Source organism: Siphateles boraxobius, unplaced genomic scaffold (assembly GCF_051911475.1).
Source record: "Siphateles boraxobius isolate OS27281-9 unplaced genomic scaffold, OSU_SipBor_1 22, whole genome shotgun sequence".
Lineage (NCBI taxonomy): Eukaryota > Metazoa > Chordata > Actinopteri > Cypriniformes > Leuciscidae > Siphateles > Siphateles boraxobius.
Window position 1 is genome coordinate 4,224,055 of NW_027508833.1, and position 21,947 is coordinate 4,246,001.

The 21,947-nt window shown below is 35.2% G+C and overlaps 2 protein-coding genes across 2 annotated transcripts; both read left to right on the plus strand.

Moving 5' to 3' along the window:
* The first annotated feature begins 1,518 nt into the window (after window positions 1-1,518).
* On the plus strand, window positions 1,519-5,834 carry chmp3 (charged multivesicular body protein 3). The gene is made up of 6 exons (XM_077238379.1): window positions 1,519-1,668; window positions 1,968-2,028; window positions 2,133-2,312; window positions 3,264-3,385; window positions 3,465-3,579; window positions 4,483-5,834. Exons 1-6 carry the CDS (start codon window positions 1,624-1,626, stop codon window positions 4,629-4,631), a joined length of 672 nt encoding a protein of 223 aa, XP_077094494.1. The 5' UTR covers window positions 1,519-1,623; the 3' UTR covers window positions 4,632-5,834.
* Window positions 5,835-7,913: 2,079 nt separating this feature from the next.
* Window positions 7,914-21,641, plus strand: reep1 (receptor accessory protein 1). Its single transcript, XM_077238377.1, has 8 exons — window positions 7,914-8,040; window positions 10,906-10,978; window positions 11,080-11,156; window positions 11,306-11,426; window positions 11,983-12,096; window positions 13,402-13,573; window positions 14,997-15,250; window positions 18,179-21,641. Exons 1-8 carry the CDS (start codon window positions 8,009-8,011, stop codon window positions 18,254-18,256), a joined length of 921 nt encoding a protein of 306 aa, XP_077094492.1. The 5' UTR covers window positions 7,914-8,008; the 3' UTR covers window positions 18,257-21,641.
* The last annotated feature ends 306 nt before the right edge of the window (window positions 21,642-21,947 follow it).

Genomic DNA, 21,947 nt, shown 5'->3' on the forward strand with positions numbered 1-21,947 from the left:
TATATTTGTGGCATTATCTTGCAATTTTGCTTGAGTCACACACAGAATTCAACATTCAGCATGCAAACCACAACAATGGTAACAAGTTTTTTTTTAATTAATTTAATTAATTAGACCATTGCAATTTTATTTGCTGTCTCTTGTCAGTATAACCCCAATAACGATAGCAAATACAGTTTTAATGGTAAAATAAAGCCAAAATTGGTAAAACAAAGCAATTCATTTATTCATGCCGCAATGCACTCTGGGAGTACACTTCCTCAGATCACAGATAGAATTAAGTTGACAAAACTAAATTAAGTAAGAAGAACTTGATGTAATTAAGTTATGCTTACTTACTTAAATTAAGGCAACGAGTTTGCAAAATTAAGGCAACGAGTTTGCCAGTGGCTGGCTGGCAGTGGCTGGTGTTTTTTTTTGGGGGGGGGGTCACGTGAGCTGCCAGTGGCTGGGGTTAAAATCTAACAATTATAAAATGAGATCCCTATTTTTAAAAGAGAATATCTCCTTTTCTTTTTTTCTATCCTAATAAGCAATTTTTACAAAAATTTTAAATATTGAAACTTTCTGTGAAAGTTCTACTGAAACCATTTCCCATATGTTTTGGTCCTGCCAAGATACAGTGTTTCTGGAAAGATGTTAAGAGATTTCATTGCTGATAATATTTGAAATACTTTTCTCTTATCCTATATGTTAGGTTATTGTATTAAGGACCATTGCTCAAAGGATGCTGATTTCATTATAAACAAATATTTTATTTTTATGTAAATTTCATATCCAAAAATGTAAATAAATTCACAAATGTTAAACCCAATTGCACAGTGCTTAGGAATGAGATTGAAATGTGCATAGATGTGATGTCAAAATCTAAACATAGCAAATCAATTAAAACAACTGCAATGATCTTCATTTAACATTTTTATATACAAAACAAAGTATCTACTTTTATTCAACAATATACAGTATAGATATGTACCCTCTCTGTTTTCTTTCATTTTTGTAATTTCTATTATATTGTGAAGCATGTGATATCATATGTTCTTCTGATGCAATATGAAAGTTACTCTTGTGCATGCTATTTGTTGATAATAAAGCATTTAAAAAAGAGCCTCATTACAATTTATGTAAGAATAGGATTATCATTTCAAATATGCCTGAAAGTGTTTCGCTTCATATTTGCATTTGAGGTTTAAATCACTGTCCTAAATAAATAAATAAATAAATAAATAAATAAATAAATAAATAAATAAATAAATAGTCCTGTATGTTTTTCAGGCCCTTAATTGTTTAAAAGTGTGTTTTTTTTATTATTTATTTAAATTGTCTAATTTTGTGACGCTTGACAACATTGTCTATTTCGACCATAAACAAACATGACTAAACCATTGATGACCATTGAAAAATTATGAATCAGAAAATAAAATTGAGTCATGGGGTGTGATACTGTCAGGGAAAAAATGACAGGTCGGGCGTACTTTTATTATGAAAAGTAAACAGTCCTCACCTTAACCGGAAATTACCCATGTTGTCATATGTCGAGAGGCTGGAATCAGGAAGTGGACTTGTAATGTACTATTTTGATTGTGCCCGTCTCTGTTCAACTATTTAATTAACAAGTTTAAAATGGGGCTTTTTGGAAAAACGCAAGAGAAACCACCGAAGGACCTTGTAAGTGAAACATTGATCGTGGTGGGCGACGGGAATGAACGGTTTTTAATAAATGTTCCATTGTAAATAATAGCAGGCCTATAAATAGCTCGCTTGTCACATTTGTTAGTTACATGCTGCGTTACGTCATGTCTTTATTAGTTTTTTAAACGACGCTCTTCAAAGTTACGTTTAATTGTGTGTTCCCTATAGGGGATGTCATGAAAACCAAAATCAGTAATTCGGCTTTACACGCTTGTTGGTTAAATCCAATCACAACAGGTAGTTGATCTCAAGCTGTCTTCATCTCTTTTCCACAGATCAATGAATGGTCTCTCAAAATCAGGAAAGAAATGAGGGTTATTGACAGACAGATCCGAGGTGAGGTCAAAATACACCGTTTATTATTATTATTATTATTTGACCTGTTGCAGTTTATTCTAATAATGTTATTAAATTGTTTAATTGTATGTATTTTTCCGAAGATATTCAAAGAGAGGAGGAGAAGGTAAAGAGATCCATCAAAGATGCTGCAAAGAAGGGACAGAAAGATGTCTGCATCATCCTCGCCAAAGAGATGATACACTCAAAGAAAGCCATCAACAAACTGTACGCCTCTAAAGCCCAGATGAACTCTGTGCTGCTCAGTATGAAGAATCAGTTGTGTGAGTGTAGTTTTTATTTTGCAGACCCAACCATATGCGCTGTAAGTTGATAGGAAAAAAAACGTGCAAAGTGACCCACATTTGTTTTTTGACCACTGACAAAGTCCATATATCTCTGGGGAAAAAGCCACATAGGGCCTTAAAAATATGGTTCTAAAAGAAAAGTTTGTTGAAAACCAAAATATAAAAGGATTTTTAAGGGTTAGTTCACCCAAAAAAGGAATTTTTTTGGTAACTTGGCCCTTCAAATAACAATTATCAATGACATAATTTCACCAGTAGGTGGCGACAAGTGACTGTTAAAACATATATTCTTCATTGAATCATTGGTTCAAAAACGCTTATTCATCCAGTAATTAAACAAGTGACTTATTGAATCATTTATTCAAACTGTATTAAAAAAAAGAATCATTATTAATTAATCAAATTAAATTTTTTTTTAAAAAAAGACTCCAGCAATTAACATTTTGTTAAAACCGCTAGTAAATTACATGTGATGGGTTTAGTTGTCCCAGAATCATGGGAGAATCGTGATCTATTTTTTTTTAACAAAAAATTGTGATCCTCAATTGATCCAGAATCGTGCAGCTCTAATACAAGGATGCACTGAATTGATGAGAAGTAACAGTAAATATGTTTATGATGATACACATGAATGAATTGCATTTTAAAATAAATGAAATTGTTTTTATACTTTTATATAAAAGAAAAAGTGAACCCTAAAGCAAAAATTAAAAGGCTAAATGAATGTTATTTTATAAATATACTATTTTTCCATTGGTAATTCATATACATTCATAATGCATTATTGTTACAGCTTGACATGTTAGAAGATTAATGAATGCTGAACTAGTATTTTTTAAGCATTGTTGTTTCATGAACTAATATTGCCATAAAGAACCTTATTGTAAAGTGTTGCTCAGACGTTTGTCCATTGTTTTCCCATTACAGCTTTATTAAGAGTGGCAGGTGCCTTGCAGAAGAGCACAGAGGTCATGAAGGCCATGCAAAACCTGGTTAAAATCCCAGAGATTCAGGCCACCATGAGAGAACTCTCAAAAGAGATGATGAAGGTACTTACACAAACACTTCCTCAAAGAAACTTCCTGATGAGCACATGTGACACGTCTAACGTGGAGCACTCGTACACAGGCTGGCATCATAGAGGAGATGCTGGAGGATACACTGGGAGGGATGGAGGATGAGGAGGAGATGGAGGAAGAAGCAGAGGCTGAGGTTGACAGGATCCTCTTTGAGGTTACAGCTGGTAAGGAACCACATGACCATCACCCAGGATGTGGAAATGGCCGTTTTATCTCGCCTCCCCAGCCTTTTCTTATTATGAAAAAGGCTTTAGCACAAAACATTTAGTCTTAATTAGGGCTGGGTTGAAAATATTGATTTATCCATTTTAATCAATTCTCATTTTGATGAACCAGTATCGATTCTAAAATAGTTAGTTCACCTAAAAAAAAAAAATCCCATAATGTACTCCCCCCTCAAGCCATCCTAGGTGTATATGACTTTCTTCTTTCAGGCAAACACAATTAGAGTTATATTAAAAAAAAATATCCTGGCTCTTTCAAGCTTTATAATGGGAGTGAATGGTACCTTTGATTTTGAAGCCTAAAAAAGTGCATCCATCCATAATATGCATCCGAGTAATCCATACGGCTCCAGGGGGTTAATAAAGGCCTTTTTAAAATATCCATATTTATTACTTTATAAACTATAATAACTGGCTTCCGGTAATGGCCGTACGCAAGTCGAGTTCTGGTGGAAGAGTGACCTCTGACCTGAAGCATGACGTAGGATGTAGGAGTAGCATAAGCTAGACTAAACTGTTTTTTTTTTGTGTGTGTGTGTGGTTTCGTCCACTGAAACGCAAATTTAGCAGCAGCCAAGTGACTGAACGTCCCACCTTTTCCCTCTCTGCGACCCACAGTTTGAAAACCCATGGTTTTTTTTTTGCTTGAGAAAAATTGAACGATATATATATATATATATATATATATGTATATATATGATATTGAATCGCAATCTGAATCGAATCGTGTGAATCTGAATCGAATTATGAAATTTGTGTCTATTCCCAGCCCTAGTCATTATGCACTCACAGGTTATTAATGGAGGAAAACAAAGCTGAAGGTATTGCTTTTTTTAACAACAGGTGCACTTGGAAAAGCTCCCAGCAAAGTCACAGATGCCCTGCCTGATCCAGTGCAGATTGGGGCCACGGCAGCTTCAGAAGACGAAGAAGAAGAGGAAGAAGAAGACATCGAGGCGATGCAGTCCAGGCTAGCCGCGCTCAGGAGCTAAAAGACCTGCGTTCAAGCTCTATAGGCATAGACAACATATCGAACTTCCTCTGTAGCTTTTCTACCCATAAAAGCACTTTGGCATGGTAAATATAGGACTAAATTCGGACTTCACATCAAATAAAATAAAAGGTATATTATAGTGGATATAGAATAGAAATAAAATGTCTATATTTCTATCAATTTCTAACTCTTTATTATGTGTAATAATAATAATAATGAACAGTGAAGTCAGATATTCAGTTCTTGTACTCATATGTTAGCAGGTGGATGGCTATTTCAAATCATTACACTTTAAGTTCATTTTCTTGATGGAGATTTGGGCTCCACTCATTTGAATCTACGCCTATATCTAAGCAGCTTGTCCTAGGATCTGTTGTGCAGTGTCGTCACATCGGTGTTGGTCTTAGTCGTTTTGTCTCTGTTGTTGAATTTGCAGTTTTATCTTAAGCCTTACATGGGCTGAATAGTGAATAGTTCTTTCATATATCTGGCAATTTTGTTTTACTGAGTAGGACAAATTCATGGAAGCCATTACTTGTAAATCTTGTACAAATGCTGAATATAAAAAGAAATCCGTTTGCATTGTTATTTTGCTAATAAGACAGGCTTTGAGAGTAAAGGAATGGCTGTGCTCGATAACTGACTGGCTTACCAGGTGTTTTGGAACTTGAATGAGCTGATCTTATTTCTGTCTTTGTTTTTGTCGATTTCTGCTGCTTTTGGGTCTTTTGTTATGGCTTAAATCCACTTCTGTCTTTGTACGTTTTGTCTTTTGAGTATTTTTATAATGCCTTTGCTTTTAGATGAATGAAATGCCTGATTAACATTTAAATGGCTGACAATTTATCTTATGGTTTCGTCCAATGTTATATTTTAAGTTGAATGGTCAGCTGAATAGCCTGTTTGCTATTATTCTTACACGTCTACATATGAAACAGTTACTCTTTGTGCATTCTGGCATTATAATTAGTTTTTTTAGAATGGCGTGATCTGCTTATTTGACAAGCTGAGCACTCTGGAGTTACAAGTATGGATTTTATACAGATCCAGTCTCAATATGTTGGCTAATGAACCAAATTGATTATTTTTGCTTCATTTCATACCTTTGCTGTTGTGGGAAAACATTCACATCTGCACTAAAATTTGTTTTGTAAATGGGAAAAATATGTTGGTAACACTAATAAAATTTTGCAGGCAAAAAGAATACATTTCACATCATTGATAAAACAGTGTTGTATTGTAATCTGTTCAGATCTTTTATAAGTTATAGTGCTTCTACAGTAATACAATAGCCCTTGTTGACTATTACCTGCTGTTTTATTCGGGATTCTCAGTGGGTTATTTTACTTACCTCAATCTATCTCCCTTTGACTCCCTCCCTGTCTACTCATCCAAAGCTTTGTGAAGGAAACCAGATCTTTTGAGAGTCTTTTCACTTTGAATCTGGGCTACTCCTCTATAGAAGGTCTGTTTATTGCACAAAGATGGACATCTAAGCTTCAACGAGGGAGTTTAGAGTATTTAAATAGCTATTTAAACCCACCCAAATACTTAGTAGTAATCAACTAAGTTGTATTACTTAAATATATATATATATATATATATAGTGTGTAAAAAATGAACATGTTAGTGCATGTGATTAATTTTTTTCTTCAGTTTCACGCGTTAAAAATATTTAATGCAGCATCCTTTTTTCCCATCATCCTTTGGGTAGCGTTATCATCATTCATCATCATTTCTTTATTCAGGACATGCATATAAAATGGTCCATAGCACTATACAAGATAAAGTACATACAAAACAAAAAAAACAAAGAAGATAAAAAATTTTAAGAAAATTTTTACATTATGATCACGCACTTATTCTTGCAAATGCTTTTAAACCATTCATGTGATTAATTATTTTTTTCAGTTTAACGCGTTAAAAATATTTAACGCTGCATCCGTTTTTCCCATCATCCTTTGGGTAGCGTTACATTATATGATCACGCTCTTATTCGTGCGAATGCTTTCAAAGTATTCAAGCGCGAAAGACACAAAAGAGAAGGCAGTGCAAAACTGTGCATCTCCTGTCTGTGTGACACACACACACGACTCATGCGCACACAAAGCTGTGCTTGAATGGACAAAAACACAGAATTATGCCAGTTTTGTCAGATCCGCGTCATGTACGGCAGGTCTTATGGCAGCAGCCTAATAAACTCGCTGCTGTCTGTCATTAATAATAATCAAAGTACTAAAGAGAAAGAGAAAATCACTCACTGTATGCTCTTGACTGTTTGTTTCTTTAATAAGGATTTAATCTATATTTAATTTATAAATTTATGCAGTGAAGACTGTGAAGAGTTTGATAACTTCATTCAATTTCAGTATATATAGCCTACTACCTGTTAGACGTATACCTGAAAATCTTAAAACACTGTATACAAGATTACATGGGTCAAAACAACGAAAACAATAACTTTTTGTGCATTTTGTCCTAGCAAGTAAAAATCTAAACTAGTCTGGTCTGACTGTTCCAATAGAAAAGAAATGAGCCCTGATATATTGAAGCCAGGCGCAGCTAAATTTATTATAATGGGTTTATGTGAAGATTGTTTTAAGTTCCCTTAAAAAAAAATATATATATATATATATATATATATATATATATATATATATGTGTGTGTGTGTATGTATGTATGTATGTATATATATATATATATATATATATATATATATATATATATATATATATATATATTTATACATATATGTTTTTAAAGCCTAATAAATGTTAAAAAGTATAGCTTTTAATTATACTGTATATTCAATTATACTGTACAGCCAACAAAATTATACAGCTGAATGGAGAGAAACATCAATTTCATAAAGACATCAGCAGCAGTATTGGTATTGGTGATGCCTTCTTTCATAAAAAGATGCTATTAAACAAATATTTAAAATATAGGCTGTCTTTGTTGTTTTATTAATTTGGAGATAAAATGTGAAATTATTAAAAAATATTAAAACTTTAATGTTAGGTGCGCTTATTTACAGAAAATGTAGCCTACGATTAATTCGTTTTCTTTTAATCAATTGACAGTAGGCTATAGCCAACATTATACATACATATACAGTAGCCTATACATTATACATAAATATAGGCTATATATTATACATATAGAAGCATAATTATAATGACCTTTTTTCACTAATGTTACTTAATATATATCTATTTTGGGTCCTATAAGTTGTTGTTATTTTTGCCCATTATCTAGAAGCCACATGTTGTGATCAGTGCGCATGCGCTGTCGCGTCTGTCTGTCAAGCGATCAATGCCGACAGCAGTCTGAAGGAAACTCCTCCCTGCTGACAACACGCCGCTCGCAGCGCAATGGTCTCCTGGATTATTTCTAGGCTTGTGGTGTAAGTCTTCATTCTGCTCTTTACAGCATTTGTATTGGAATGCATGATAATGCTTAATCCTTATATAAATATGTTGTTTTTCAGATTTTTTTAAATGCGATTATGCAAGGGTTTCTATAGAACCTCTTAATTCTAGTCAGAACAGAATCACATATGGTTATGTATCAGGCCAGATTCGTCCTGATTATTAGTCTTTTGATTATTTTGTTTACATGTTGATACAAAGGCTAACTACTGTACACTAGCTAAGGGAAATGGATGATTCTCCTAATTGAGAATCTGACACCAGTGACACGGTGAATTATGCAGGATATAAAAACAGTCTTAGCTCAGCTATTGAAGCAATACATTTTATTCAACACTTGATTCAAAATGCATAATTCAGTGAAAATGCACAAAATTAGGATTCGATTTCGAATGTTGGAATCTGTTGTTTGGAATCGAGCAGGTCTTTGATGTGTCAGTATAATGGAAAGACAATGGGATGGTCAACCAGCTGATGCCACTAATGTGTGTGTTTTTAATCATTTATTTTATTTTAAATCATCGCTGTTATTGACTTAACATTTGAATTGCGCGTTTCAATTTATTCCACGTAAATATCTTAGTTTTGTTATAGCGCTTCAGTCAATCCTCTTGCTGTGTGTGCAACATCTCTAAATAGCTGTTCAATTCATTTTAGATCACAATATCCGATGACACTGCACATATTGCCAACACTTGTGTAAGTTTGTAAACTAGCAGTGTGAAGAGTCTAAAAATAGACGACAAATGCGACAACCGTGTGTTTGTGCCCTAGATAGTCTACACTATTTAGTCTGTAATGTTTTTGTTTTGTGGGTCAGGAGTGACTCTGGATTCGGGTTATCGGTCATTTGTTCGGGTCAGAGGCGCAGCTGTTGCTGGCCTGGTTGGTTTGGAGAAAGAGAGGACACTGGAATCGAGCTAAACTCAAATACTTAAACACAGGTGCAGGGCACTTCTTTTAGCTATAGCACTTTCCAAAAACCCATTTAACCTATACAGCAGTGCAAACGCTATTCGTTCCGTCCCATTGGCGTCTGATGTTTTCTTTGCGCCCTTGCCGAGCATTTAGGCTACATGTCAAGTCTATTTTTATCAAGCTTGCAGAATGTAAACCTGGAATATAAACGGGGTCGTACAGATCTGTCGCCTGTTTACGTGCTACAATGGCGCTGCAATAGACAAGAATTGACAGAAATATGTTCTTGGCTGATTAAAGGAGACTCCAGGCCTACTAAAGGGAGGTTATCTCAAATATCAATAATGGAAAGGGAGTGGAGCGGTTTCCTTTCAGGGAAGTGGAACTAAATGGAAATTATAACTGGCTATTGTTATGTCATTTTTAATATTGTAAATCATGTACTTGTCTTTAAATTCTCTTGCAAATAAACCCTACATAAATTTAAAACCATGTTATTTCTGAAGAGATCTTAGTAGACTACTTGCGCAAATGAGGTAATACAAGCAATGATGTCATTTTGACGAATTTTCTGCTAGGGGAGACTGGGGATAGTTGGGTAACACTGTATTTTACAGTGTCATTGCTACATATGTTATATGCAAATACTATAGTAATAACTAAAAATTTATGCATAATTGCATGCAACTAACACCAATCCTAACCCTATACTAAGTACATGTAGTTACTTAATATTACTCAGTACTTAACTGTATAATTACAGTGTAACAAAGACACCTTTTTGAATATCAAAAATTCACTATTATTTCCCAGGGGGGAAAGACTTAATTTAAAGCACATAGCCTACACTATGGGGTAATGCTTATTGACACTGATCAGCATAAAATACCTTTTTTGACATTTTAATCTACAATAAAATATATTTTTTTTTAAAACAATGAAATGTGAAAAATCAACTTAAAGTGCAAATAAGATATTTAATGGCTTTTAGCAAAATGTTTAATTTTGAAACAATTCATAAAACAGGATGGAAAAGATACTATTATACATACGATATACATTTAAAATGTATATAGAAAAAGAGCAGGATCTATGCGCACGCAGCAGGCTTTATTCAATAACACTCAAAATAACAAAATACTCAGGTTATCAGAAATCTCAAATTATGAATGGAAAGACCATCAAACATTGATGAGAACGGAACAAAAAATGACTGAAAACAAGCCCTATAAAGGTTAACAAGGGGAGGAAACAAGAAACAGGTGAGGTGGATTAATCAAACAATGAATAACCATACTTACTAATTCAAACAAAGGAAACAGAAAACAATGATACAAAGAAAACCTATCTTAGGGGTTTCAACACGGTTTTCAACTAAAAACGGAAAACCTTTTATGCATTTTGGCTGTTCATTTATCAGACAACAGCATTTTGGGGGCCTAAAAACCCAGACTTTTGAAAACGGTTTCAAAGTGTGAGTTTATGAAAACGACACCATCATAGACTCCATGGAAACTACAAAAATGTAAATTTGTGAAAACAGTGACTTCATGCGCATGCGTTTTACATGTTCAGTCTATAGGCGCATAGTTTTTCTTTACAAAGTGACATCGCCAGCTACTGGCCTGACAGTGTAATACAGCGTTTTTAATCGTTTACGCGGATCCGTGTGAACAGGGATCGCTTTGACATTGTCATCTGTAAGGGAAAAACGCTAAGGAAAAACTTTTCCATTTTTAGCACAGTTGTTGTGTAAACCTACCCTAAAAGTCCAACAGACATAAGACCTAATGTGACAAATGACATCTTGTCCCGTACAAATATGATGTCTTGCCTGATCAATGAAAAATACCCTTGTCCTTTTCTGTCTGTTTTCCACTCGTCTCTGTTTATCTTAAGCATGTTTGTTGCATTTTTCACAGGCTCATATTTGGTACCCTTTACCCGGCATACTCCTCATATAAAGCTGTTAAATCAAAAGATGTGAGAGAATATGTAAGTACAGCTCAGATATGTTTCCATCAGTTGAGCTTATTAACCTTTTTTTTATTTTGGTTGTTGTTGTCTGCATTCCTAAACTGCTTTATTTCAAACAGGTGAAATGGATGATGTACTGGATAATATTTGCACTTTTTACTACAGTTGAAGTGATTACTGACATCTTTCTGTGCTGGTAAGGACATGCGTCATTGCTTTGGTCATTTTAGTACTTACTCATATTTTTTATTTCTGCTGATGCAAATGGCGGTTTGATGTGGGCGTTAACCACCATGACACATGAGCGTATGATTGTGTTTTATTGTCTTTTATTGTGTTTTGAAGGCTCCCATTCTACTATGAGCTCAAAATTGCCTTTGTCGTGTGGTTACTTTCCCCGTACACAAAGGGATCCAGTGTGCTGTATAGAAAATTTGTCCACCCTACACTGTCCTCTAAGGAGAAGGTAATGTATTTGATCCTTTTTTTTCTTTTGTGATGATCTATTTATTTTTACCCTGTGTAGGCTGAAAAAATATCAAAATATACTATAGAGCTTTCACTAATACATTTAATTTTGAATATAAAAATCACATTTGAAAGCATTTCTATTCTAAATGTTAAACAAACTAACAAGCATCATCCTTAACCGCTGTGGAGAATCTTTCTGTTTTAATGCTAAGAAAGTGAATTGTTAGAGTCGAGGAGGAAGTGCACATTTGACTCTTTTTCCTGGTTGACTGAGGATGAGCAGTGGTAAGGAAATGGTACTGTGATTTTCCACAGTCTTTCCTCTTCTCTTGAGGCAGGAAATTCGTCAGAAGGACAAACCAAGTCAAAATAAATTTGACAAACACTGATAACAAGGAGAAAATGAAAACTATTAAAATATTCTTTTGCTCATAGGAAGTTAAACATGACGGCGCTGATCTGAAAGTGTACAATGAAACGAATCAGATGCACACTGTCAGTTCCATTGTTCATACAGCATATGTGAAATATTATTTATGTCTCTTTCACAGGACATTGATGAATACCTTTGCCAAGCAAAAGATAAAAGCTATGACACCCTGGTGCATTTTGGAAGGAGAGGTCTGAATGTGGCAGCAACAGCTGCAGTAATGGCTGCCACCAAGGTAATATAATACTCGTATATCTTGTTGTTAAAGGAAATGGCACTTTCATGAAAAGAGTACAAAGGCTTAAAGCACTTGAAGTTTGTTGTCACGAGTCTGTTACCAAAATTACCGAATTCTGAATATAGGTTTGTGTGGTTTCATTATCGTCTAGTGATAAGCAGTAAATAAACATGAATGCGTACATAAAAAATAAACAAATAAATACAATTTAGGTTACACTTTATTTGAAGGTGTCTTTGTTACACTGTAATTATACATTTAAGTACTGAGTAATATTAAGTAACTACATGTAGTTACTATAGGGTTAGGATACTATAGGTTTAGTTTAGTTGCATGTAATTGTGCATATAGTTATTACTATAGTAACTGCATGTAACAATGAGACTGTAAAATAAAGTGTTACCAAAATTTATAAAAAAGTTAAAATTGGTAACATGGTTGCAAATCAGCCTGAATAAATCTATGACTTATAGGCTAGCTTCTTTGAGACAAAATGGCTTTCAGACAATACTGTTGATATTGATAAAAAAAATTATTTTCGATAAAAATTAAATAATAATGTTGATTTGATCATTTATTTTTAAAATAACGCTGGTAGCAATTTTTTTACAATTCATGTAAAAACTTGTCCAAATGATGTTATTTATTAGATGTCACAATTTTATTGAATGTTCCATTTTTTATTTCTTCATTATTACACTGGTTTTTGGGTTTAATACAGTTCGATATAATCAAGAGGGTCAAGACCATTTAGGTGGGATATGTCATGTTATGTTAGATAATAGTTTACCCAATAGTTCTAAGGCCAGAGAACATGGTATTTATTGCTTAAAAGTATCATCACTTTTGGGTACATTTTAACCAGGTGGTTCAACACAAAGTGTGCACATCTAACAGGCATAAAAGCTCAATGAGGGTGTTCAACCACAACGATTTTTTTTAAAAGGAAGAAAAAGTTGGCACACAGCAGCTCCGAAATAGACAAATATTTATTTCATGTTCTCACCACAGGTGACGTTTCGAGCCTAGTGGCTCTTCATCAGAGAATACATTTCAACGTGTACATCAACTGAGTGTTAGTTTAATTTTACATAATATAAGTTTCTTTTGAAGTGAATATTTACTATATTTATACCTTATCGTAATTTAAACAGGCTAGATAAACAAGACGTAAATACTTCAACATCATCATGCTCCTTTTCTACAAACAAACCATATTGTTGATGATAGTCTAGTTCACAGCATGACAGTATTTAGACGTTCTTAAGGAGCTCCATCTGACTCTCCATGTTCTCGATCCAGGGTCAGGGCGTTCTCTCCGAGCGACTTCGCAGTTTCAGCATGCAGGACCTGTCATCTTTCCAGGCAGAGGGCCAGGCTAAGAATGCTAGTTCTGTAACCACTCAACCTGCTGACACGCAGCACAGGACACGCACCATGATGCGCAGCAAATCAGAGGCCGGTTACAGCAAGGGTAAGCAATGCCCAGCCAAGTGATCAGTGCTCTATTCCTCTTAACCCTCTGAAGAAGATCCTATATCAGCCAATCAGATTTCTGCTAATCCTGTTTGGTTTAGCTGCTTCTCTCAATCATCCCTTACATGTAATTAATCCTTAACCCGAGTTTTGTTGCCCTGCCAATGTCCTGGGTAAATGTTTGAAATTGAAAATTGTTTATTGTTCTCTAATCTTCATTTACTTCTATGACGCATTACTGTGATTCAGTGAAAGAATCGTAAAAAAAAATCGTGATTCACCCAAAAATCATTATTCAACGTCATGTTGTTTGAGACATTCTTCTAAAGATCTCCTTTTCTGTTCCACAAAAGAAAGAGTCCTACGAGTTAAGGATTTTTTTTCTATGAAAATATATAATGTTACATATATTATCCATTCCACCATACTGTATCTCTCTGCCAAACATTCATCAGCCCACAACCGGATGACAAGACTTAAGACCTTTTCACAACAAGAATGATAACTTTAATGTTTTAATAATCATTTTATTTCTATGAGAATACCGTAGTCACAACTATAAGGGGCTGTTTACACAGAATGTGTTTTTTCATTCCACTGCACTGTTTTTCCATTGTTTTTCTATGTAAACATGCACTAGACAAGCATTTATTACCGTTGCACTTGCATCTTTTTCAGTGTCTCATGCAAAAAGTTCAACTTTTTAAAAACGCGTCTCTAGACTTAGCGTTTTTTCTATTCCACTGTCTCATGTTTTTAAACACAAAAACACATCCTTTGTTAATGAGCCATAACGATAATGACAGAGATAAAAAACATCATGGGAATTACTTTTTAGAAAGATTTTTTCCTGCTGATGAGTGATATAAAAATTGACAGCCAATCAGAATCCAGCCAGCTATAAAAGGCTTGAGCATTTAAAGTGGCAGATGACATCATTACAGTGCACTCTTATAATAAACAGAACGTTATCGTCCGATGGTATGTTACCAATATACTTATTGTTATAGTTATCATGCTCTGTGTGAACGTGCCTTTGGTGTTATTTAATACAAGTGTCTAGTTTTCATTTTATTCATCTGTACAGAAAGTGATTAGCTAGTGATGAACCAGTTTCCCATTCCAGTTATAGATGTGAGATTCTTATTTCAGTGCCGTTTAGGAAGAGCAAAATGTATAGAAATGCTTTCCTGAGGAACAGGAAGTATATTGTCAACTGCACCAATCATTTGTTAGCATCATTGTCTATCACACAGTGTCACAACAGTGACTCAACATATTGTAATTCAGCTTTACATAATTTCCGAGTCTTCCATAATGAATGTATACTGGATTTAAAAACACTTTGACACACCATTAATATCTATTCAGAGTTTAAATGCAGTGGTGTCACAGTCTTTGTTTTGATTGTCATGGTACAGGCCATGATTTTGACATGACCGAATATGAGATGTTGAAAGTGGAGCCTCCTGGCCCGCTGACTCCCACACCCACCCCGACCCAATCGCAGCCCTCTTTACCTCAACCTGATCCCACGACTCCACAGCGTTCCCCCCCTGAGTCCTTCCAGGATAAATCCGCACTCCCACCTGAATCCTCAGAGGATCCCCAGAAGAAGGAGGAATTTGCCTCGTCTGCTTCACTCCAATTCAGATTTAAGAGGCGTGCACCTGAGGTACCCCTGCTCTCGGATGGCTAGCCTGGCTGCACTGGGGCTCTGTTGTGACTAACCTTCTCAATCACTCACCAAGACTGCTGTTCACCAGCAAGAGTTGACTGAGTGAGTCTAACACTCTTACCTCAGGTCACGGTTAGCATTGGTTTGCAGTGAGTCATAAGGAAAAGACATGGCTGCTAGCTGTGTTGTGACTAACCTGCTCAATCACTAACCAACGCTGCTGCGTTCACCACCAGCAACCGATCCACGCTTTGAACAAATGACATCTCAGTACGCCAACGATTAAGAACTGTTGACTTACATTGGAAGAGTTAGAAAGGCATCTCTAAAATCCTCGATGTTCATCCGTTCACTGTAAGACAATCGGTCTATAAATGGAGTTCAGCACTGTTGCTACTTTAAGAGTGGACGTCCTGTGATAATTAATGACTGTAAGAGCACCATAATGTCATACTGTGATTACTATCAGTAAGATCATGCTGCTGCCGTTTACATGTGTGGAAGGACACGAGTAGCATCTAAACAAACATTACATATTGTAGTGTGTGTAAACATACACACACTACAATAATAACGTGTGTAGAAGCCCTTGGAGGACCTTAAAGTATTTTTTGTGATTTAAAAAAAATAAATGTTTTTTACATCTGACAGTTGTGACTATTTCTTGTAGCCATATGATTTTATACCTCGCAATAATGACTTAATTTCTTGTATTTGTGGATTTTTTTCCAGTTATGGCGACTTTCCTACTTTGGTGACTTTTTTTAACATAATTTAGACTTTAATTCTTGTAATTTTGACTTGTATCCGACAATTGAGACTATTTCTTGTAATTGCAATTTTATATCCCACAACTGGGACTTTATTTCTTGTAAATGCGACTTTGGTTCACAGTTGCAACCTTCTTTCTTGTAACTTTAATTCTTATAAACGTGACTATATCCAATAATTTTTCCTTGTAATTGTGAATGTCTAACAATTTTATTTTTTGTAATCTCGTAATTTTTTGGACTTTATAACTCACAACGTGACTTTGTTTGTTTTAAACTTCACAATTACCTTTTTAACTCTGGCAACAGGTCCACACCAGGCAGATCCATCGTCGCATCACAGCTTGAGGCTGTCTACACTGAACAAGCCAAAGATCCAAATCCATTTGTTCTGTAGTCCGAAGTAGTGCAAGCATGTGGAGTATGTCAGAAATAGATCGGAGTATCAGCTCGCTGTTGGTGTCTCAACATGTAACGCCACGCCGCGTCCATTATAATAGATTTTATTTGATTTTGTCGCATTACGTTCATTCCGGTTAGTGTAGACACGGTGTGAGGCAGAAATAGGCTTCCATAGATGGATGATGCTTAATATAAATTTTTTGTTTGTTTTGTTTTTTGTGCACGCATACACTTCTATCTTTAAATCTTTAGCGTTACTTACCTTCACTTTTTCTTGCATGTACTTTTCCACTCTGAGTCAAAGCATCAGTGTCTGGGTGATTAGTAATGATGAATCACACTGCCCAGGGGTAGTTAAGTTATGGGCGCTTTTAAAACACGCTTCGTGAAGCTTCGAAATCTTTGCGAATCATTTGTTTCGAAACCAATAAATCGGAGCGCAACTGCCAAAGTCATGTGATTTCAGTTAACGAGGCTTTGTTAAAAAGTAACTATAAAACAACTTTTTTTAGTTAATGATCTTTTAGACTGGGGCTTTATTAATGCTGTTCATTGATTCGAGTACATTTTTGGAAATTTGGGTATAAAGTGTTTTAATTCTACAATATATGGTGTAAAGACGCGTAAAAAAGTGCTGCCCTCTTCAGGTTGAACGGTGGCTACTGCAGTTGAATTTTCCTATTCCTAGTTGGTTTGCCACTAGGGGCGATCTCATGAACCCATAAACCAGTGTCAATCTATGATTTTTACCTGATCTCGGATCAATTTTATAAATGTAGACAAATTTAATGACAAATTTGTATAATAAAAAAGAAGAGTTGTATTTAAAATCCCCCTGTGATGAAAATCAAGCTTTTAATTTTGTTTATATGCTTTAAGACAAACCATGTGCAAATTCATAAGTCAACAGTATTGCTGAGTATTTTTCCCATAAAACTGCAGTGAACCAAAGCCAGTCTCAAAAACGCGGATCGATATCACTGGTGTTTCTGACGTAACCAACTACCTTGTAACCAATCACATCAACGTGTGATCGTCAACATGTGGATCTCTGAGCTGGTGTGAGTGAGTGGAGGCGGGGCTAGTTTGCATATTCATAGAGCCGCTTAAACTAAATAAGGCAAGACTGTAGAGTTACATTCAAGCTATTTTAAGGCATGACACATTTTTTCAATAATTCGTTTTTAAATGTTTAAATATTTTGATTCTAAAAAAAAATATTTTATTTTATTTTAATATATATAAAGTTTCGAAAAGCTTCGCCTCTCCCATCATCACTATCCCGAGGGCACTACATGAATTATCTATCTCTCATCTTGACAAATCACGTGAATGCAAGCAGAGTCGATCTACCCTATCGCAAGTTCTTTTTTATGATGCTGATTTGCATATCCCAGCTGGTGAATAGAGAATACCAGCACTTTTTTCACATCAAGCACTGCGTACACTTGCTAAATGGTGGCAAAATGTGCGTACCAATCATTATGTACTTTTATGAACCAAAGCTGGTGGACCAGTTTAATTCCTGACTAAGCTAACTGACTAAAAACCTTTGCACACAACGCATGTTCAGTCATGCGTTCCCAAAAGATATAGGACACGTGTTTGTCTTTCCTTGAATTGACACATCACAGATGTCCTTACTCATGTTGACCTGATCTTGTGATCATGTTTATTTTGTGAACATTTTGCATTGCTCTCTGAATGACTCAGTTCGCTTGACATATTCTCACAGATCTCTTCTCTCTCTCAGCCTCCTCCTAGATCCCTAAGACCTTTCACCCGATCCAGATCAAAGAACGCCCTTTCTTCAGACACTGAAGCCATGTGACTGTGCAAATGCTCCGAGAGCGCTTTAGCTGTCTAACCTGCAACACGAGGAGACGCAACTGGAGAAGGCCGAGGGGGGAAAAGGGAATGCAGCCAAAACGTTCAAATATCGAAAAGCATCCTTGCTCTGTAATGAGGTAACCAAAGCGACGTGCAACCTTTCGCTTCTGATCTTTGACACTCATCTATTTAGGCAACACACCTGTGTACATACTGCTGCTCTGAGACTCTTTTAGGGTTATTGAACTTGTTTTGTACATATTTATGAAATGTTTGAGTGTAGATTATTTGTTTGATTTCTTGGTATGATTTTGGGAGAAAGAAACGCATGCATGTCCCACTGATCTTATGTCCGGAGTCACCCAACCATAATTACTTATTGTTTATGAGCATACTTTATTTTTATGGGGGCTGCACTCATTTCCGCCTCAACTCAACAACTACTGGGTAGCAAAGTGTTTCTGAACCAATCTTTCTTAGAACAATAGTTCTTAGCAAAAATGCTCTGCACTGAGATGGTTGGTGTGTTTGGCAAACATAACATTTATTTCATGATATATGTAGCCTATAAACAAATGCGTGTTCTTCTGTTGAGAGGGACTTTTTAAAACATGCTTGTAGTTGAACCAAATTAAGGTATTGATTACAATGCCTGACATGATATATGATTTAAAGTAGATGGACAAAGTGCAATCGATTTTACAATTCGGCTTAACTTTCAATAGTTCATATATAAGTTGTTCAATAACCATATTGTTGATAAAAATACACTCACAAAAGAGAAGCTTTTCTAGACCGAAAGTGAATTAAGTTGATAGTTGTTCATGGACATTCTTGTTTTACTTCATTACTTTAATTATTAGGCATGTACAGTGTTTTTTATCATTTAGAAACCTTTCAAAACATGGCATTTTTTAAGCCTTTAAACTGAAACTTTGTTTTTTTCTCTCTCTCTTAGTTGGCTTCTTAAACCTCTTCAGTTGCTTGATGTTGCATGTATGACAATTTGAATGTGTCTCACATTTTTTGGCCTCCACTTTCTGAGCGTGTTCAGTATTAAAGTACCTTATCAGAGTTGAGCAGGCATTAGTGGTGATTTGGTACAACACAAAGCGGGTCCTTCACTCCATATAGTGGTTTTACTTTTGTAGCATTTAGGAATTTAGTCATGTGTGGGAGAAACAAATGTTTAAAAACACTGTGCAATTACACTAGCATAGCATGTATCACCGAGAAACTCACAGTTCGTCGTATCATTCCCGATCACAGCCAAGTGTATTGGAGTCACTTAGAGCTGTAAATCTCTATATCACGGAGGGAGCAGCAGTGTATCAACTCTGAAAGAAAAAACGCATAGCGAACACCATTGGATCTTAGAACGTTCTACGTTTAGAAAGGTGTTTTATACTGTGAAAATGATGACAATCCTAATCTCTTAAACATGCTTTAGCAAATTCAAGATTTTATGTATTTGAGATCTTGTAGCTGTTCAAATGGTTATATCAAACTTCACTGAAAAAAATTGTATCTGCCTCAGGAACAGTTTGTCATTTTGTCACAATTTGAATTGTGAAATTATCTACAGTGCAAACTAAAGAAAAATCATTGGAATAGTGATAATCTGGTTGGCGTTCTTTTTGTTGGCTTTGTGTTTCCAGTTTTTACAGTAAGATTAAAATGCAGCATTTTTTCCTCAGTGAGATGAGTATGATTTTAAAGTGCTCGAACCATCTTTGGCCTTTTACAGCAGATAAAAACAGCTGACTGTTGCTTCTTTAAATATTCAGGTCATAAAAGGCATAAACTTTGAAGTTATATACCATGTGAAGAGCAGTGTAGTTGTTGATTTTGGTCTTCTATCATTCAGTAGGAAAACATCCAGAATAGCTATTTATGAAGCAGTGTTAAAGGGATAGTTCACACAAAAATTTACTCAACCTCAAGTTGTTCCAAACCTGTATGAATTTCTTTCTTCTGCTGAACACAAAAGAAGATATTTTGAAGAGAATGTTTGTAACCAAAGAGTTGATGGACCCCATTGACGTACTTTACTAGGAAGTCAATGTGGTCCAACAACTCTTTAGTTACCCATATTCTTCAAAATGTATTTTGTGTTCAGCAGAAGAAAGAAACTCATACACGTTTGGAACAACTTGAGGTTGAGTAAATGATGACAGAATTTTTATTTTTGGGTGAACTGTCCCTTTAATTTTGTCAACAACATTTTTGCACTGACGAAAACGAGACGATAACTAAATAAAAAACCACTTTTGAATGACAAAACTATGATGGAAATCTATTGACATTGTCATCAACAATAGAAAACGACACGAAAATGTTAGGGAGGGACGATTTGGGAAGAGATCCAGTCAGAACTGATGTCCACATTTGTCCAGAGATGCGCACAACATGCTGATCTACCCGGCTGGACATAAGTTGGCATACATTTGCTGCATGTCTCATAAAACGTTAAAAATGTAAACGTCTGATAAAGAGAAGAGCAGACATGTGGATAAATCAGCAAAAGCGTGACGATTAACGACTGAATTGAGTTCTCTTTCGCGCTTGTACGGACAAATGCACACAAAATTATGATTAAATAGCCGTTTTGGCAAGTATTTACATAAACATTGTCGGTTATGTCTTAAGTGAACGTAATATGATTATATGAACATAATATAAAGTATGAACTTAACCCATTTTTGTATTATGGAGCCCCTAAAGGGACATGGTAATGGAAAAAGCATATGAGATGGGAGAAAAAATCATCTCAATGCTTTCACATTGTCTCGCAAATGTTTTGCGTTCCGCCGAGAATCTTTGTGTTTGCTAGCAATTTTTTTCCTCCCGTCTCGTATATATTTCCAATACCATGTCCCTTTTGGGGCTCAGTAGCCTACTATGTCAACATTATGGTGTTAAATATGAATATCGTCGACTACTCTCTGCATCAGCAATTTCTATTATAAAAGTGAGACATTACACATGCGTGCTTAATCGTGTCAAATGAAGATATGTTTTTAAATTCAGGGACTTAAGTAGAGGCTGTGCCTTTAGAGACTATTAAAGTCCTGGCTGTCTGTTAAAACCCATTTGAGCTGAAATAATATCATGTATTTTTGAGTTGAACATGCCAGGTTTTTCAGAGTAGGAGTCAAAATGTCTTTTCACTATCCTCTTAAAAAAACATAATGGCTTGCAGCAGAATCTCCATATTCCACAGCTGTCATGTCTGGCAGGCCAGAATATACTGTATGTCATTGTTCAAGTCCTTTATTGGATAAATCCTGAGTGGAAAAGACAGAAGTTGATGTAAAAGAGTGAAATTTCTGTTTTAAACACTTCAATATGTATCAGCATTCAGAAATTAAAAGGTGAATGTGAAACCCTGTGTCCTTGTTCTTATTGAATGTGCAAAATACCAGATTTACTTTTATTTCTATCCCTGATCCGGTGTAAATAATTACAAATAAAATATAAATTCATCATATTTTGAACATTAAATATATAATCTATATGATTACGTATATAAATATGACTAATGAAACTAATAACTAAATCAGCCACTTATTCAAGAGCAATTTTTTTTTGACTGAACAGACATAAAAATGTTAATAAAAATGTTAAAATACGTTAATTTTTATTAATTATCAATTGATTAGGTTTCTACAGAGCCCCTAAAGGGAAATTGC

Coding starts and splice junctions, on each gene's coding strand:
- reep1 (XM_077238377.1), top strand. CDS start 8,009: ATGGTCTCCTGGATTATTTCTAGGCTTGTGGT. Junction 10,979..11,079: donor CAAAAGATGTGAGAGAATAT/GTAAGTACAGCT, acceptor TATTTCAAACAG/GTGAAATGGATGATGTACTG. Junction 12,097..13,401: donor CAGTAATGGCTGCCACCAAG/GTAATATAATAC, acceptor TTCTCGATCCAG/GGTCAGGGCGTTCTCTCCGA.
- chmp3 (XM_077238379.1), top strand. CDS start 1,624: ATGGGGCTTTTTGGAAAAACGCAAGAGAAACCACCGAAGGACCTT. Junction 1,669..1,967: donor AGAAACCACCGAAGGACCTT/GTAAGTGAAACA, acceptor TCTTTTCCACAG/ATCAATGAATGGTCTCTCAA. Junction 2,029..2,132: donor TATTGACAGACAGATCCGAG/GTGAGGTCAAAA, acceptor ATTTTTCCGAAG/ATATTCAAAGAGAGGAGGAG.